Here is a 19,832-nt window from a genome sequence, read left to right as displayed (position 1 = left end):
ATTTCTTGCGTAACCGCCTGCCGAGTGCAATACAATGTTATGTGGTTCTTCGCCTGAAACGTGAACGCACTGTTCAAACAGGCACATAAAGGACTTCATGAAAAAATGGGTGCTTCGCTTGAATAGAAAAAGATGTAGGCAAAAGTGTAAGTACACAAAAACGCACAGCAGGCAGTCACTAACAGAAATGGGAAAGTGCACACGGTTCCCCCTGCAGCCAACAATTTTTCTCTTTCAATAATGAATACGTATGATATATTGAACTATATAGAGCTAATGAATTGAAATCTGTGCACTCTTGTTCAACTAATTTTGTTACAACTCTGCCACACATGTCGAGCAAAAGGCCACATGATGTGGGAATCCCAGCACAGTGGCATGTGCAAATTCTATTAGCGAAATCCCCAATGACCACTAACGATGATTTCTTGACAAGTTCCTAGCTCTGGTTCGCTCGTACACACACACACATACCCTTATGGTGACTACAGCCTTTGCCAGGTGGCCGGATACAAGAACTAGATTAGAAGACAAGGAGTTCAAACAGCTCAGCAATCACTCCTGCACGTGCAAGTTGGAAAAACTGAGAGAGAGCGTGAATGTGGAATGATCTCTGATCCCTAGATTAAGTGAAACACGTTTCCTTGACCAGATCACTGCAAGCAGTGGTGATGCGCTTGCCAGTTCCGAGACCGGGCAGGCCACTCTTCCGTGCTAATCCACAGTGTGCAAAGTGCCCGAGTTATCACACGTGCTAAAGTTTTACACACTCGCCGACATGGCTGGACTGCCACATAGTTTCACATTCACAGTACAACAGTGGCAACGGCGCACAAATGCAAGGAAGAAAAAAAAAAAAAAGCAATAAAGCAGCAGCTCCAAGCCATATGTGCCCACTGAATCTCTCATTGGTTGTTCAGAGTCGTTCCTGGGGTCAGAGGAACCACCACACCTTCTGTTCACCGCTGAGCACTTATCAGCACTTCTGAACCAACGGTGCCAGTTCACCAGACAAGCCACAGTGCATTCAGTCATGGTCATTCAATTTCTGCGGAAGCAAGCAAACCTCTCCTCTTCCCACTGAAACACCCCTGCACTTCACGTAACAGCCATGCCACCCGAAACGAAAGCTGCCCATTCCAACCTCTGTGTAGGAGGAGCAAGTTGTTAAGGGTCAAGGGACAGAGGAGGCAGATGGGAAACGTTTATTTCTGGCGCTACACGTCTAAAACTCTAATGCCACACAATAAATAGCGGGTGTGGGGGGCCCTCCTCCCGCAGGGTATGTACACGCCTATGTACACACACACTTTATTTACACGGGGCCACTGTTGGAGGTGGATGCTTCGGCCGGCTCAGATGACGACCCTGCTGCCCCCGCTGCGGGAGCAGCCTCGCCACCTCGCAGGTGCGCCGGAATCAGCGTGGCATTCAGCTGTGGCTCCAGAGAGAGCTCTGCACACAGGGGAGAGAGGAGCATCAGCATCGTTGCAACTGTATGTTGCCATGGCCAATTTTTCTTTTTGGTGCACATACAGTATTCACCTAAATCTAAGGCAAACCTCTTTTTCAGGGAAAATGGGTTTGAAAATTGCCTCCGTGTTAAAGTAGGATACAAAACCAAAACTATGTCTGTGACTTTGGCAACAGCCCACCATGAGAGCTATCGGACAGCATCATCGTCATCGCAACATGGCGACAGAGCACGAGTGAAGGTTGCTGCCGGCTCATTTTGTGCTCGACCATTATATTGTGCGGTACTTTCAGCCAATAAATTGGAGATACTGTCACTTTCATGAGATTTCGGCTCAAGCATTTCCGGCACTGTGCCAAGCTTGCTATCTGCACACAGTGCCAGGAATGCCGTCGGACTTATTCGATAAGTCCGATGCAGAGACTTGCAAAAGTGATAGCAGTATCTCTAAAAGTGATCACTTGATACCAAGCACACCCCTGTATGCTTGGTATCTGTGGCCAATGAAGCGAAAACGGAGACGATGATGTGCGAAGGTAAATTCTGTATGTTCCTTCTGATTACAAAATTAGAGGGCATGCTGTTATCTCTTATGTATCGGAGGCATGTCACATTCAGGTGCACATTTATCTTCTTTTTTTCTAAGCCCTTGAAAATTGGGTGCATATGAGAACCGAGTAATTATAGCACATGTCTCTGCAGTGATATCAGCATTGGGCCTCAAGCGTGTAGCAACTTCCACCAGTGTTGCGATGGCTGTTAGGTAGCCATGGCAATGAAAAACATCTGGTGACAACAAAGTAGCAGAAATGTCAGCTCAGTGTAGGCCAAACAACTCCCAATGCGCACAGTTGCTCTGCAGTGTGCTAATCACATACACTGCCCATTGAATTCAGCATTGGCTCTTACGCTCACAGAAAAAAAGGTGTTGAACTGTTTAGCTACCACACACCTCCAATTGTTGGGACATAGTGCACTGCCTTGCATTGCCGAACTCATTGCTAGTACCATTGTTTTCTTTGGAAAAGTGATTTCTTGGCCTTCTAAGCATCACAGGGGTGCTGTGAACAGATCTTCCTTCAATTAGCACTAAAATAATTTGCTGTTTCTGAAAGAAACAGTGCTAGTTAGGCTTAGACAAAAACTTGTCACTGGCTGGCATGAAAAACAAAGAAGCTCAACTGCACACCGTAGTTCGCTGAAGAGAGAGGAAGGCTGTTTGTTTCATGCTCCAAGAGGCTGCTTATATGCATCAAGACAGCACAAACTCATCCTCCAGCATAGTACATCAGCATAACGCACTGTGAATTTCATGGACTACTATACCCTCTTCTGAAAGCATATGCAATATCCAATCCTTGATGTGACCTTGTAAGGGTTCTTTTCTTTAGATTCTATTCACCCCTGATCTATTCTGCCAAGTCATTGAACACAGTGACAACAGAGGTGGGGCATCAATGTGAACCAATGATGAAAGGTAAAAAGAACAAAAATGAAAAAGTATTGGTACAAAATTATGGCCTCTGATGTTCATCACAGAAGTTGAGCAACTATATAAATCATGCCCAGTATGCACCTGATAAGCACAGCCTACAATCAACCATATTGCCAAAAAACCCTGTGCTGCCCTTGTATGAAAACACACACTACTTTGTGCCACTCTATTCCCTCCAGAGGTTCGGGTCAATGTATTCTAACTATTGTGAACTGTTCTGCCAAGGCAATAAGGTGTAGACTGTTCACTTCCTGTTTTTCAAGCAACTCTGTGAAACCAAATGAAACATCACAGATGTGACATGGCACGAGATTTGTCGCTATTCACAGCCTTCTTTTTACACGCTAATACGTCAAGAAGTGCCACACAACGCAACAGATCCCTTTCATAACTGTAAAGCTAGGCAGTCTGCCAAAATAATGATGGTGTAGTTATTTTGGCAAACACTGTGCACAAGCACAGTCTGCTTTTCTGATATGAAAAATGCAGATATGGCTCCGTTGACTAAACCATGTGTAAGCCAAAGCAGGTGCAGTAAGCACTTCCAGTCTTGATTTGAGCCATGACTGCTGACATTAGTTGAGCATGCATGCAGTACGGAGCAGCAGCTTATAATTAGGAAAAAGGTCTACTGAGACTGAAGACTTTGCAACACTACGCCAGAGGTGCTTCATCGCATTGCATCCACAAACAACCAGGGCCAGACGCACCGTGGGGCGTGAAGTCAAAGAGGGGGGGCAGCTCGCGGCCATTGGGCAGCCTGGTGCCTGGTTCCCGCAGCTCATCGAAGAAGGTGTGCGCGCAGGCCTGCAGGGGGCCAATGCGTGCGCTGGGTGTGTACTCGAGGAGTCGGGCCACCAGGTCAATGGCCTCGGGGGGTGTCCGTGCCCGGAAAACCTTGTGCCACGGGTGTGCCTTGATCTGGGGGAACTTGAATTCCGTGTAGTTGCGGTTCATCTCACGGATCTGCTCCTTGGAGGGCGTGCCCAGCACCTTGATGATCTCCACCAGCTGGTCCACACCGCTGTCGCCGGGGAAGATGGGCTGGCCCAGCAGCAGCTCGGCAAGCACGCAACCCGCCGACCACACGTCAATCATGGTCGTGTAGTCCGTGGCACCAAAGATCAGCTCCGGGGCCCGGTAGTAGCGTGAGCAGATGTACGACACATTGGGCTCTCCCTTGATTAGCAGCTTGGCGCTAAACGAAAGAGAGAGAGAGAGTCCTTACTGCAGCAGTGACAACAGCATGACCATGGCCTAAGTTGAAGCACCAAATCTGAATGGTATCGCTACTCCTATTTGCCTTTTAATCACCCACATATGTTATGTTGTCCCTCAATCACGCTGATCAAATTCACAGGTCATACTTATCAGGTAGCCATAACCATGCCTGCACACAAACGCAATTTCAACCATGTTTTTTGGCCAGGCATCTAAAGACTGGAATGCCTTTCCTCATCAAGTTGCAGCTATCACTTGCTCATCACAATTTCTTCCAAGACAACTTTCTTTCTCAATTTGAAAACTACGTTAACATGATTTCATACATGCAGTAGACCCACTTCTTATGTAAATGCACTGTAAGGGGTCTTCTATAAAAAATTTAGTGATGAATGACCTGGTCATGTATCATAGCAATGAACAAAGCCACAAATTTATTTGATGCTATTCTTAACAAAATCATTAAATATGGGAAAAACAAAAATATGAAAAAAATTATAAAGCAGTTTTTCTTGGGGGGAGGGGGTGATATGCGGCCACCCTTCAGCTTCACCACACAGATGCTGCCACATTTATGCCAATGACTATGCTTTCTATGACTATGCTAGGCAATGACAATGCTAAAAATCACGATTTTTGCCTTCTGCACGAATTTATTCTTCAGCAATGCAATGGATGCAACAAGAGGTGCAAATAAAACGTTAGTGCTGCTGGGAATTGCCATTGAACGGACCTTCATTCGGCCTGATTAATGCTAGATATTAATAGCCCAGCTTGATGTCTACATAATAGCTTTGAGTTTCTGAACTGAAATGCTATGCATAATCAAAAGAAAACCGCATTCAGACATCATATGCAGCTGTCCAGCAAAAACATGCCGGCTTGTCATCTCTCACATAGAACGCAATGCACACTAACTTTTTCAATATGGTCAACACTCCTCAAATTCACACTGCTGCATACATAAAAAGAGGCACTAAAGATAAACACTACATCAATTTACGCTGATATAGTATTATTTTGAAACTTTGATTTGCATTAATATTGTTAATAGGTTGGTTACTAAAGAGAAAATGAAGGTCAAAGTTATATTTCTTTAAAATTTTATGCACTAATAACCAAGAGTCCTGGTTCATCAGTGGGACGTCACAGATTTCCACATATTTTCCCATATTTCAGCTAATGCAAATCAGTAAAAGTCCTTGAACATCTACAAGTCCAGTCATTGTCTCTTTTAAAATCTAATGTAATCCATCTTAAGCAATAAAAGATTAGCTAGGCCCAAGCAAATGGTGTCCTTATTCATGATGTCGTGGCGAGATGGTGCGAGAACTTCAAGATGACAACACCACCAGCCTTCTGTTCTAGCATTTTTTCTAGCATATAAAGCCACCTCTTATGGTAAGGGTGGCTTCTTTGGTATTCCAGAATGGCAATGGATCAATACAGCTCAACTTATTCTTTTTAGCGTCCCTTTAGAGGCAAATTGCAATGAAATTTTAGACTGCATAAGAAGCCTAATTTCAGATAGTGTAGACATAGGAAGCTTCTGTGCTAAATTTTGCATTTGAAATATGAGTGGATGCATCATGAAAAGCTTGCTATTTTCGATACCAAAACTTTTTAAAAGAAAGAGATAGAGAGAGAGAGAAGATTAAGATGATAAACTGATGCCATTATCGTTCGCTGGAAGTGACACACAACGTAGAATGCGCAGGCCCCTCAGCACGACCTCCAAGATTATGTGGCACCAGCTATGTGCTAAGATCTTGGAGGAGACATGCTAGGACATTTGTCATATGTGCTAACCACTAAGTGCACGCATTGTTTGCTTATGTGCTATTTATACCTTTACAATAAGAAAAATCAGACAATTGCCAACTCTTCAACTTTGCCAAGACTGCTTCAATAGGAAGTACTACTCACTCAAACTATTTAACCAGGGTGAAGTTTTGTCATAGTTAGCTTGAACTTCAATCACAAATTATAACCGAGTGTCCATAAATTTTTATGCCAAGATGCCAGAGACTGCAGGAACATAGTGAAGGTTCCGGGAGAATGGCTATGCATTTTTATAGTGACCCATCATAATTACACAGTAAATAAATATTTACTATACAGTCACTCATGCTGTGTTTCTTGATTAAATATATTGATTCACCCGCTCAAATTACATGCCCAGGTTAAGTATTGGGTACAAGCATTACAACAAGGAGAAAAAAGATCTCGCAATTATTACCGAAATGTCCCACTTCAAACATCCCGTGAAACATGGTAGTGCCTTCACCGAAGTGGTCGTCTGTAGTGATATATTTCATTCAGAAGTGAAATGGGTGTACATTAGGAAAGCATAATGTTAAGCTTACTCAAAGCTTAATGTTCGTTGTCTATTCCTTACAACCACTGCACAGAAATGGTGAAAATAGGCCATGTCCACAAACGTTTCTGCCGTGACTGAAGGGTTTATAGGTGCACAAATTGCAGTTACTACCTCAGTGTTTTACATCATGTCATAAAATTTGAGAAGGTTCGCCTTACAAGTCAAATAACGAACATTTACACTAAGATGCTATTCAGTTTTTCATAAGCCGGTACAAGCATGCCTAAGTGCAAATCAATGTTTTTTTTTTCTTCTTTTGGCAAAACAAATTCACGCAGTAAGAGGCTAAACTCAAATTTCTTGACTTACGAGATCATACTTCGGAACATGTTTATACGGACTGGGAGATAATTATGGCCTGCTGTCATTTTCATGGACGCGGTACAAATATGTGAGCTCGGACTGGTCATTTGCATTTGCAAATTCATTAAACGTTCCATCATCAGAACACAATCAAGAAGCGATACAGCAGTGCCACAACATGTACGAAAAAGCCACCCAACCATTCATGACGCGTTCAACACAGAAGCGCAGAAGCTAAAGAATATTTTACTTTACCACTATCACAGCCAGCAATATAAGCGTTAACTTGCTACCCATGCATCACACTATGGCCAATCTGTATGCATGGGCATAGTTGCAGAGATGTGTTCAATGTGTCATGAACATGTTACCTCGACATAGCTGTGCACAAAATTGAGAATCTCATACATTATTTTCAGACACACAAAGCGCTTGCTCTCAGCTAAAGTGAATTGTCTGATACTCTAGTATTGCGATCTTACAACCTAGATTCATTTAACACCTCCCTAACATAAGCAGCAAAAAAGTGTATGGATAGCAAAAAAGCATACCAAGCCAAGGATAAGCCATAGCTGCAACATCAGCTGTAAAGCTGTTCCACTAAGCTAACACATGTCAGGTGAGATAATGAATGCAGCAGTTTTGTATCCTGTAAGTGCTGGTGGTCGTGGTATGGAAAGTACAGGTGTGACGGACAGGTAGAGATATGTGTTGTTCTAACCTCTTTCTCAGCACAGGCAGCTCTAAATGGAGATGAAAGGAAGGCAGCCTACCTCCTTATATTTCCTCCTGGCCCCCTCTCACAACTAAACAGTGCTAACAGACATGTCTATCGAGCCAGCTCAATAGAAATCATGCTCAATCAAGCATGGCTCTGTTGAACATAAGAGAACATTTCTCTTGAACCATGGAGTGTATTCCATAGCAACTTTCGCAACGCTCTCACTCACTAAACGCCCTACCAGGAAGGACGAGGACAATAGGACCTCATACAAGATATAGAATCTCTACATACACTGATCGGGAACCATGGCCAAGTGGCCAAAATAAACGTGTTATCCTTGACCACACTTGCCACTGGAAGGTATAGTAGATGGAACACAAAGCCCATACCGTACAGAGACCCCTCATACTTTACACTACAGATTGCCTTCAATCCTTTAAAAATTTAATCAATTCAAGTAAAATCTTCGAATTCAGATGCCTGCAGGACTGAATGACTATGGTTTAATTACATTCTTGCCGTCAGCTTATAAAGAAATTGGCACTAATTTGATCTAGCCTGTTTCATCGCCACCGGCAATGAAAATTCCCCTGTGAAGCATTAACTGCCAATCCACAACACGATGCTATGCCTTCATCTTTGTGGTTAAGCAAAGGAAAGCTGTTTTTAGCATGACGAATACAAGGAGATTGTTTACTTTCAAAATGTACAGGGCCGTCCACTCTTAGTACGAACGTGGCCCTGCTCTGCAGAGTGCTAGTGCACACAATGCAGCCGTGCATCGAAGCTTGGAGGCAGGTCTTTGTGTTATCTGCTAAAGCATGGTGCTGCACTTTAGCAGGTGACACGGAGACCTGCCTCCAAACCCCTGTGCGCCTGCGCCACTTAGCTTCTCTGCGAGGCCGTGCTGTGGGTGCTGGCACTCCGCGCATAGCCACACTGCACCATGTTCGTACTGAGAGTGGCTGACCCTGTACATGGAGATGCTGCTGATGGAAAACTGCAATATTTCAACACAAAATGGGTCTTACGTTAGCAACATACCAGTTGGCGAGAATAACTGACATAAAGGGCAAATACTTCACTGAGCTCTTAAAGGTCTAAGAAGGATGTAACATAACTGTGAATATTGTACTCTGCGCGTTTTACTAAGAAAGTGTGCGGAAGGAAGGTTTGTGGGACAGGTGAAGTAGTGAAAACAAATGTGAAAATTAAGCTCCTGTAACTTGGTGCTGTTCACGTATCACTCGTGCGAGTTCTCGAGACTGACATGTCAATTTCATGGCATCCACGTCATGCAAGAAATGTTAGCTTGCAACTGGAACACGGTGTAGTCCACTTGGTCACGCGTGTCCTGGAGTGCATGTTCATTCATCTTGAGAGGGATTTGAACACGGTATTTATCGCCACCAAAATCTAAAACGTTTAGAGCCCATCACATTAACATTCATGGATTTAGATGATATTCCATACCACCTGCCTGTGCTCACAACACAAAATAATAATTATGCTGCAACACCTGGAAAAAAAAAAGGGAAAATTCTTGCACTATGCTTCTGTCTGTTATGCTCAGATGCCACAAGGCTGATGGTAAATGAAGGCTTTAGCAGGTAGAAAAGCAACTGTGGAAGGCGGCACCAAGCTTTTGTCAACCACTAAATTTGATAGTCATCCTTTTTCACAGGTTATAAATCAATGCCCAGAGGTGCCTCACAGCACATACACCCACACGTCACCACTGATGAAACCTTCAGTAAAGGATAAGTTTACTGTTATGAGGACAGCGGAAAAGTGGGAAGGGTTACACATGTCATCGCACCTACAAAATCCACACACATGTACTTCAAGCATGGTGTGATCTATCTATTCAAAATGGTGCTATCTTAGATTTCTGCACATTCTTAAAGTAGGCATGGAACAGTTTTTAACTAATCATAGTATGGCTTGACTATTAAAGGATGTTGTCTCACGAATATCATGCTGCAAAAATTTTTCAGTTCATCCATAAGGAGAGTTATTGCACCTAATGCCTGGCTTTCTCTCTTTTATTCGTTTTACGTGTGCACACTGGAAGCTACACAGTGGAGAACCCAAGAGGGCTGAGCCCCACCCAAAAATTGAGTATCATGGTGGCAAAAGGGCTCGTTGCAGCTAGGCATGCAGCATGCTATGCTAAGCTACACTATGCAGCACACTGCTGCTATCTCAGAGGCCATGTGCAGTAGACACAGGTACGTACAATTGTCGGGTGCATACCAGCAGTGCAAAGAAATAATTTTTTCTTTTTGAAATCACGGACATACATATGTTTCACTTATTTAACTCAAAATTAGCACTTTGGTATTACTGAGAATGCGCTCAAAAATCATGAAATCAGCCAACAGCATTGGTGCGTCCAGCTGCTTGAGATGACGTTGCATGACAATGCGGAAATGAGAACAAGTGATCTTTCAATATTTCTTATGGGATTGCAAATTCCCAGCTGCATGCAGTGCTGTAATGCTTTGCTCACATGCTCATAGCAGCCTCTGCGACAGGTCGTCAACACTTTCTTGCCCCTACAAGGTTCCTATGAAACTTTTCATAATCATCAGGTCTGTTTATTTAACACGTCCCTTGGCTGCCAATATGTTGCTCCCTGTATGTATGTGTTTCACTGATGCGACAAGTTTTTGCAGAGTTATCGGTGTCTCAGTTATCCGTGTCACTTTCTGCACTGCCTGTTCCTACCACAATAAAGCGGCTCACCTGCCAAAGTCGCACAACTTGAGGACTCCCGTCTCGGGGTCGAGCAGCAGGTTCTGTGGTTTGATGTCCCGATGGCAAATGCCCAGAGAGTGGATGTATGCCAGACTTCTAAACAGCTGGTACATGTAGAGCTGTGCAAGAAGACGAGTACTCATTAGCGGGCCTGCAAGCAGCACACACAGCAGCGCAATGGGCTCACCTTGATGAAGGAGATCGGGATGGTCTGCTTGGACTTGCTGTAGTGGCGCGCCACCCGGTACACAGTCTCGGGGATGTACTCGAGCACCAGGTTCAGGTACACCTCGTCTTTCTTGTCGCCGCTCGAGTAGAAGAAGTACTTGAGCTTCACTATGTTACAGTGGTCCAAGCGGCGCATGATCTGCAGCTCGCGGTTCTTGAAGCGCTTGTCCTGCAGCACCTTCTTAATGGCCACCAGCTGGCCCGAGTCGAGCAGCCGCGCCTGGTACACCACCCCAAAGGAGCCATTGCCGATCACCTTGGTATCGCAGTAAGACACCTCCTGCGGCCGGTCCGGCCCCTGGCCCGGGGTGGCCAGCACCGTGGTCACCTTGGCGCCGTCCTTGCCTGCGCCGAGGCACAGACACTGGAGTTTCGCACGAACCGGGGCTGATGCCGCCGCGCCCGCGACACCTCCACTTACCGGGCACCAGGTCGAGCTCGTTTATGATATTGGTAGCCAGATCCAGATCCGAATCTAACGTGGCGCAATGCCCGATCCCCATGGGCATGCAAGAGAGAGACAGAGAGGACGACGCGCTGTGCCACGCTGCCCCCCGCCCTGCTTTTTTTTTATTTTTTCTTTGATCGCGAGTCACCGGCCCCTCCGCGCTGCGCCATGTTACGAGGAGCGTTAGGCTTACGAGATGTACTTACTGGTTATTTTCACTCCAGCGAGAAAATTCGGCTGTTGAGGCTGCTTGTTCCCTTCAGCAAAGGAAGTCGTCCTCGGCCGTCCACTCATTATAACGTACGCTTTGGAAGATCAAAGTTCCTTGTGACTTCTACATCACGGTTCTTCGGCAGACGGCAGTTCTGTTTAGGCCTAGCATTCAGCTGTCGATACCGCACCGCCTGCCCTACACAGTCACTCGAGGCCGACCTCGTCCCGGTTCGGGCCTCCGGGTGACCATGTTCGCTGGTCTCCACTCGACTCCGTAGCACGGCGCCGGGTTTCTCTTCGCTAACCAGCGGTACTCCGGCGGTAACGTAAATCCGTACGCGCAGCGCACAGGCATTGACCTAAACGTCACCCTCGGCTCGTGTTCGGGATTCGTCGGCTGTTCTCGGAGAAGTTTCGAAACAAGTCGGATAAATTCCGTGATGACGTCACACGCACCTAGCAACCGCGCTTTCGTCCTAAAAATTCTGAATTTCGTCTGCTTGGAGCAGTAAGCGACTGTTTTATTAGAGACGCTTCCAAAATTTAAGTACAAGCGTTTTAGCCCGCGTTATGTTCATGGTACATTACCAGAGTGAGCTATGACAGAGGTTTAAGTTGAATTCTTATCTATGATGCGTATAATTTTGTCTGGTTTCGCGCATGTAAAAAATACACGCTGCCGTTGCTAAATACCTGAAAAGTTATTAACGAAACAAAATAAATAATAACTGGAAATTGCCTTAAGTAAGGCGTTTTCTTTGTCTTTATTTCTTTTTTTTTTGCTGTTGAAGGGCGACGCACGGTGTTTACAAATAAAGGCGTACTCACGTGTTGCGATGAAACCACGATAAAGCTTTTGCGTACGTTTCGTCAATCGCGCTGTGTCTACAGCATCTTGTGGCTAATAATACATTCGGCAATGATGCATCGGACTACAGTTTAGCTAAAATAAATAAGTTGGTTGTTGTCAAGAAAGCCACTTGACTGAAATTATGTATCACCCGCCTTACCATTAGTAGATCGACCTAATTGAATTTATATATGTCACCTGGATAACAACCAATTAATTTGTTTTCTCACCAAACATTGTGGTAAAGATTATTTCAGTGATACTTGCACTTCGATTTAGCAGACAACATGCATGAAGAGTTGAGCGCGTAGATCAACGAGGAAAGAATACAAATTAAAACCAGAGAGTACGCATCAAGCGCACCTCCTGTCACCCTTGCTGCCGTTAGTGCCATAACGCTATGAGTAGCTTGGCGTTAGATATAATCTGTCGCTGCACATGTACTTTCATTGCTGTATTCCCGATCGCTGCATGTTGGACACATGCATGCCGAATACGGACGACCATGGATCAAATGATAAAACAATTTCCCCGGAAAATCACTCTACCACTGCACTCTGCCATCTCGAGTTAAACTCAGACATAAAGGCAAGGCCGGAGCATATCATATATAGGCGCTAAATATAAATAAAATATATAACGCTAATATAAATATAAGTTCTAGGCAATTTTCCGCATGAACTTGTACTCAGAGATTCCGCACGTCATTCTTTGCGCGCTGGTCAATCTCGGAGGTCGTGTTCGTAAATGGCCTCCAAGAGCTGTGATCACTTCTCTTTAAGAGGCCGCATTTATAGGTATCCTTGCAGATATCCTCGACCGCGAGGGACGTTGCGGGGCTTTGCGCAGTATGTAGTTTTCCGACTTCTAATAATTATATGCTGAAGTCGTAAACATTTGTAAATGCTTCGTTAGTTGAATGCCTGCCCCACCATGCCGCGTTTCTCACTCTCGAATTTCATTGCACGTTTACATAATATGGACGGATGTAAAAAGGCGGCACTTGCAACCGATTAAATGCGGCTTTAGCTCCGCTTCATTCTTGCATGTTTAATTCGCTGTGCTGTGACAGCGTAGCCTCGTAGAATGCCATACGCTCAATAGGTGGCGTCCAAAACCTGAAGGCTATGACGTGTTTCCGGTTCCTGAATCGTTTTTGCTGCAAGCAGCGAGAAAAAAGCATAGCCTTTGGGATCTGCACCATCTGTTATCCCAGAGGGCGCCATCGCTAGGGCGTGGATTTGTGAGAGGCCAGTACACACACACACACACACACACACACACACGCTTCGACGACGGAGCAAGCATAAGCTTGTGTCGCCGCCTTTTGGCAGCTGCAGAAAGCAGCGTTTCAGGGAGGGCCGTCACGCGTTGCCCACTCTTAGAACACGCGACTGCCCTCATACGGTTAGCTCCATCAGAGTAAGCAAAGCTAGTCTGCAAAATTATGCTTTTGTGTCCTTCAGGCGATAAAGGTAACGTCAAAGTCGCCATATTTAGAGCGCGCAGATGAATTTTGGGTCTCAGAGGCGTTCAATAAAACGTGGCCTCCGAAATTGTACCGGTGCCGATATAATCTCCAAGGTTACGAGCAAGAAGCGTTGGTTCATAAGTTCTTCGGCAGGCGTCACTGGCATCGCATTAGTCGAACTATATGTTGTACACGGAGCGCACTACGGCGGCGGAATTTCTGGCTCAGTTTGCCTTGGCGAGCAATCGGCGTTTTGTTTTGATAAAGGAATATTTATCAACAAGGCTACAACGCGGTTTTTAGTTGAAATAGTAAAGGACTTAATGAATAATGTGTGAAATAGCGTGGTATATAAGCCCATGTCATTGTCTTTTTGTTAGTAATATATGTATCTTCATAGGGGTGTACGAGTGCCCTAAAGCCTTTGGACTTAGATGTTTAATTAAGCTAATTTGGCTAGTTGCGCTTAAGAGGAAGCTTTAGCTCGGCTGCTCCTATTTAAATGCATGTAGGAAAAAAAAATCGTTTTTCTCGGCAAGCGCTGCACCAAACTTGACGAGGTTCGTTGCATTTAAAGGAAAGAAACTTAAATTCTAGTGACTGTTGGTTTCGAATTTTTTATTTAGGCCGTCAATTTTTACTAAAAATTCGCAAGAATCGCAAATTTTCAGAAAACGAAGCAATCAAGTTTACAACTCCGAAACTCAGCAAAGAAAAATGATATCACAATTAGGCGAATTGCATCTAACAGTACATCTAAAGCGGACAAAATTGGTATGTTACTCGTGAATCTAAAAAAAAATTATTAATATGGAAATACAGCTTTTGCAGAATCCTTGTACACAAGATAACAAATTCACGTAAGATATAAATTGACATGTGAAATTTGCCCGCTTTGAATGATCTAATGGATGCCGTTTACAGAACCGCGATACCTATTCTTTATGTAGAGCCATTAATTTATGAACTTGGTACGTCTATTTTTTTGTTTAACTTGGGAATTCTTTAAAATTCTTATAACGAAATTCAGGCCGTAAATCGAAATTCCGCTTCCAACAGTCACTAGAATTTAATTTTTCTCTCAAATGCAACAAATTTCATTCAAATCGGTCCAGGGGTTATCTCACAAAAGCGTTTCTGCGTTTTACATGTATTTGAATAGGCCGCGTCGGAGTTGGGCCAATGATGTTCCGCACCTTGCAACAGAATTCCCATTCCTACGCACGCAAATTCCCTATTTGCGACAATTTTCCCTGCATTAATCTAAAAAGGTCCCTGCAAATCTCCCTGCATACTATATATATACATGCCTCTATGAACAGCAATACGAGAACTCAATTTCTAATGTGGCACTTTCTAATGTCGGTACCCGACATATATTCCGCGTAGATAGAGCTCAATTAACATATCAATTAAGCATCAATTAACACAGGTGGCTCGCAGTCTTTCAGTGATTCCGAGTAGGCCACGTTATCGAATATTGACGAAACGAATTGCAGCTTGTGTTTTATACAGAAACATCACACTAGCTTTTAAAAAAGAAAGGCTATTAGAACTTGAAGCCCACCGACGGCAAGTTTGCCCCTGCATTGAAAAGGTTGAAGTGTCGTTTATCAAAGTGATGGCTTACGCAAAGACATAATTCTAATATTTACTTCATCAATGTTAAAATTCCCTGCAATATCGCAAAGATTACCTTTTTCCCTTTCGTCTAAAATTGTGGCCGAAAATTCCCCGAAGAAGGGAAATTTCCCTGCACGGAACATCGCTGAGTTGGGCCCGAGCTAAAGCTTCCTCTTAAGTATCAGTAGGCAGTTCTTACTATGTGCACCACTTAATAAGTGACGGTTCCCCTGAGATGAACCAACTCTTACCAGTTCTACATTTCAGTTGTCAGTATTACTTTTCATCGCACAAAATAACTCGTTGAATTAAAATAAGTTGGAGGGTTATTTCAATTCCTTAATAGTTTACAGTATGTGTAAACAGAAACTTATTGGTAGCGCTGCTAATATCTGAGCAAAGCATCGTCGGCGAGCCATGTGCAAGAAAGTATTTCCTACCCACGAAAAAATCCTCATATTGAAGGTTTTAATAAATGCGGATTATTTTTTAGCACCGGTTTCCATGCCAGCGAGGCCTACCATATCGTGCTAGTGCTCAGTACCAAAAAAAAAAAAAAAATAAGGGAAGAAAAAAAATAAAGAAAGAAAGAATACTTTCTTTTTAGTTTTGGTGACTCAATTGCATCTATAGATGTGGGTCAAAATGACATACGCCGACGAAGAGTATCGTTGACTACAGTTATTTCTCGTGTTACGCAATGTTCAAAGAAATATTTTCGCAAATACTGCACATTAGTTGAACAACGAAAGCTGCGCCATGCGGAGCGTTGGAAGCTGCATGCAAACGTGACAGGGGATATTAGCGACCGCTGTCTCGAATTATTAAATATAGCAGATTCGAGAAGAAATTGAACGAGACATCAGAACAAGGCATCAATGGCGAGTAAACAGATAGCGTGATAATCTCCACTAAGCATTACAAAGTATATTTCACCAATAAATTTTGAATTAATAAATTTAAAGCACGTGCTGCAGCACCTTAGCATTGAGCGGCTTCCATTGCTCAAATTCATTATGTACTTAGATGCAGGTACGGAGTGCCTCAGTCGTATCGCGATTTTGGCACGTAAAGCACCCGAATTTATTTTTACTTAATGCACGCCATACTTATGTAAGTGTTAATTAGAGGGATGTGCTTGCCACATCACTTCTCATGTCCGCCATTGCAATAAATTTTGACCACAAGAACATTACGATTTCGCTTCGAATGTTATCGCTTAACAATTGCAGACTGTCTTGAGGGAAACACGCTGGCTGTCGTTATGAATCCCACGCTCCATCTGCCGACGTGAGGGGTCACGTGATCACCTTGGGGGCGGCGCCTACAGGAATCTTGTCTCTCAGGGAAGGACGCAAACGCTTTGGCACGCATTTAGTTCGACATGATTTTTACTGCCACTCAGTGTCGCATTTCGAGCGGGTCGATTTCATGCAACGCGCACGAGCAGGAAGGCGTTGTTGCGTTATTTTGCCTAACATATTCTGTGACTTTTAAAGTTCTAGCTTTCATTGGGAGAGTTCAACGCTCCCAGTTCTTAGGACAGTGCAGCGCGATTATACGGTGGGCCTGTGTTTTCTAATCTATTGGTTCGAATCTGTTTATTCATGCATACTGCAGTTTTTAGCATTAATATTTCCTCTGTAATAAACCTATTGGCTTGTTACTGCACTTCTAGTGGATTTCCATATAGAGCCATCTGGATCTTACTCTAGAGACTTATTCTCCGGTGAATTCTGCTATGGATGTTGCCGTAGTCGATTGGGGCACACGAACTTGGTCGCAGCGAATGAGTGAGTGCTATACACAGTGGAATTTTCTGGCGGCGAAGTGTCCAGGTCGATTCTTTTCGCATTGAGTGTGTATAAAGAAGACACAATAACGCTTTTTGATATGCATTTACACTATAAGGTATACAGAAAGCGCATACGTTGAGTAAGTGGTAACTTGCCAAAAGGAATAAGTTTAACTTCATGTAACGTACAGAAGAACGGACTGTATAAAGGATAACGGCTTCAAAACACGTGTAAAAGGTACAATATCAAGGACGCTTCATTTGTTAAACAAAATGCTCAGCTATTGCGCTTTGAGGCAATACTCTTATTACACCCAGTGAAAAAAAGAAAGGAAGAAAGAAGAAATAATCGTTATTGCGGTACCTTTGTGAGATTTATACCTGTAAATTAAGTCTGCGTGACAAGATTGTGCAGCTGCGCGCATGTGTAGCTTATAGATGTTTCCACAGAGTTGCGTTAAAACGTTTCCTAAAAATTATTTCTGAATGCTCTGTATATGTTTCATATTGAATTTTCGACACAGCATATCGTACCTCGTAAGAGCTTTAAGCAGAAAGTAATGCGACGAACACCTAGCAGCCTGCCTTGCCTTGCATTCGCTCAAGGAGCGTGTACCACGTACTTGAGATAAGCTAATGTAATGAAACCGCGGCAATTGTTTATTGGCGCGCACTGCTTTGCGATTTCCGCTTCAAGCCATCGATCACATGTACCAAAATGTGTTATACTGCGCCCAGACATTCTGCAGCCTGCAATATAGCTGCAGTCTAGTTAACCAGGACTCCGAGTTCTAAGAGATCATACTGCATGATGTAATAGAAGCCGACTAAGTGTCATGAGCGACGAGGGGCTACGCCCACAAATGTTTGCACTGTGTCCGTCCATGCTCCTGTCTTATCGTAAAAAAAGAAAAATCAGATATGCTCGTATTAAACGAAACTGCATATACACCGTAGACTGCTTGCATCAACGTAACTGTAGCTGCCATGTGCTCAAGCACCGTTGTCACGATGAGGAACCGCACTTGTTGGTCTCACGCAGCGCGGCGAGACCGGCACTCAGCTATGCGACGCCACGTGCAAGTTCTCTAGCTGCTAACGTGTGCTATACCTGTAACACCTCTGGCTTGAGATTACCCCTGGAGTCTCGCAGGCGAGGGAACCGCAGACAATCGCTACCGTCGCAGCAGCAGCATATGCGCGTTTTTCCTGCGTGAAAGCGCGCGCGCGGGAAGCTCCCCGAGACAGCCGTTTGAGGCTCTGAAGTCACCTGATTCGTCTCCCTGTGGCGAAATGTTGAGCTGCGGCTGCTGTGACATGACGGGCCGCCTTCGTCTTTGTCATCTTCTTGCAACTACACGACGCGGCTGTTCAGCACGTGTTGCGGCGGTGCCAGTCCACTGGTCTGCTAATGCTGTCGCCATCGTTGCTGCCTTGGCAACAATGGCACGGACCCGCTCATGAGAGCGGCATAACCAGGGTTTGCCGCAGAGTCACAAAAGGACACCGTTTCACACATCTTTCTTGCGCGATTGTCAGAAAATGAACTAAAACCGAAAAAGAAAACATGCCTATGGCTATCGGAATGTGCTTAATAAATTACGATGAAAATATCGCTGGTCTTTTGTATCATGCTATGGAGTGGACCAGGAACACACATCATAGATAGATAGATAGATAGATAGATAGATAGATAGGTAGATAGATAGATAGATAGATAGATAGATAGATAGATAGATAGATAGATAGATAGATAGATAGATAGATAGATAGATAGATAGATAGATAGATAGATAGATAGATAGATAGATGTTTTGAGAGCACAGTCGTTCCTGTGCTGGGAGGATCACGCAGCAAAGAGCGAACAGATCTCCGTGCACACCACCTCATTGCTCCCTTCTGATGCATCTTCTGCTCGCCTTCGCCATAACTGGAATCATCTCCGATAACTATTGGTTTTTCTTCATGATTCCTGGAACCGTATCTGCAGTTGGTCATATTGGGGGTACTTGCCCTTTTCCGGGATGTCCTATCCTGCGCGGCGCAACACTGGAGCGACGGGCGGCCTGAACGTTCACATGAACCCGACAGAAGCGCGTTGACTCGGTTTGTTGGGCTGGAATTGGCCTGTTGAGTTCATCTAATCGCCAGCCTGTCGGGCTGAACGAGTGCCGAGTCGGGCTGATTCAGCTCGACTGCATTGGGTATGTTGACCCAGCCCGACCCGTTTGTAGCGCGAATGTATAAACACGGACGGGTCAGTCCAGCCAGCGCTGGGACTTTCGTGGGACGTCACGATTTAAGCGTCGGCCGCGCGAGTAATATCAGGACAAGGCAAAGACGAGCACTGTGCAGTGCTAAATCATCGCAACGATAACACGATAAGACCCAATGCTTTCGGTCGCGTCGTATTAGAGTGCATCGGCACACTGTGAAACTCTGGCTATATATATATATATATATATATATATATATATTGTTACGGTTAATGTGAAACTGGCTTTATTTAAGGGACGAGATTGATGGTGAAGTCAAGATGGCGTCCCGAGGCTGCACACGCTAACGTCTTCTTCCTCTTCTGCTCGCCCGGCTCATGCCGTAGCAGTCCCCGGTTGCCAGACGAAGCCCGCTGGGCAAGTCCAAATCACTCGGAAAGCGCAGGGTGAAACCGCTTAAGACGGGCAACATGTACTTACTGGGTCCGGCTAGACCGACGACCAGCGGACGTCAAGCGTGCCACCACGTACGTCAAGTCACTCAAGCGATCTACAATGACGAATGGGCCCGTGTACTGGGGTAAAAACTTTTCGCATAAGCCACGTTTACGTTCCGGAGTCCACAACCACA

The 19,832-nt window shown here is 44.5% G+C and overlaps 1 protein-coding gene across 2 annotated transcripts; it reads right to left on the bottom strand.

Moving 5' to 3' along the window:
* Window positions 1-1,189: 1,189 nt before the first annotated feature.
* On the bottom strand, window positions 1,190-11,639 carry LOC142582669 (glycogen synthase kinase-3 beta-like). 2 transcript variants are annotated; one of them, XM_075692597.1, is made up of 6 exons: window positions 11,240-11,639; window positions 11,007-11,060; window positions 10,545-10,930; window positions 10,346-10,476; window positions 3,680-4,167; window positions 1,190-1,455 (listed from the first exon to the last, which is right to left on the bottom strand). In XM_075692597.1, exons 1-6 carry the CDS (start codon window positions 11,325-11,327, stop codon window positions 1,316-1,318), a joined length of 1,287 nt encoding a protein of 428 aa, XP_075548712.1. In that variant the 5' UTR covers window positions 11,328-11,639; the 3' UTR covers window positions 1,190-1,315. The 2 variants fall into 2 exon arrangements, with proteins under 2 accessions (XP_075548712.1, XP_075548713.1); XM_075692598.1 differs by lacking the exon at window positions 11,007-11,060 and having other exon boundaries at window positions 11,240-11,638.
* Window positions 11,640-19,832: the final 8,193 nt, after the last annotated feature.

This window comes from Dermacentor variabilis, chromosome 5 (assembly GCF_050947875.1).
Source record: "Dermacentor variabilis isolate Ectoservices chromosome 5, ASM5094787v1, whole genome shotgun sequence".
Lineage (NCBI taxonomy): Eukaryota > Metazoa > Arthropoda > Arachnida > Ixodida > Ixodidae > Dermacentor > Dermacentor variabilis.
Note: the sequence above shows the minus strand (reverse complement) of the source record. Positions and strands in the feature narration are given on the sequence as shown.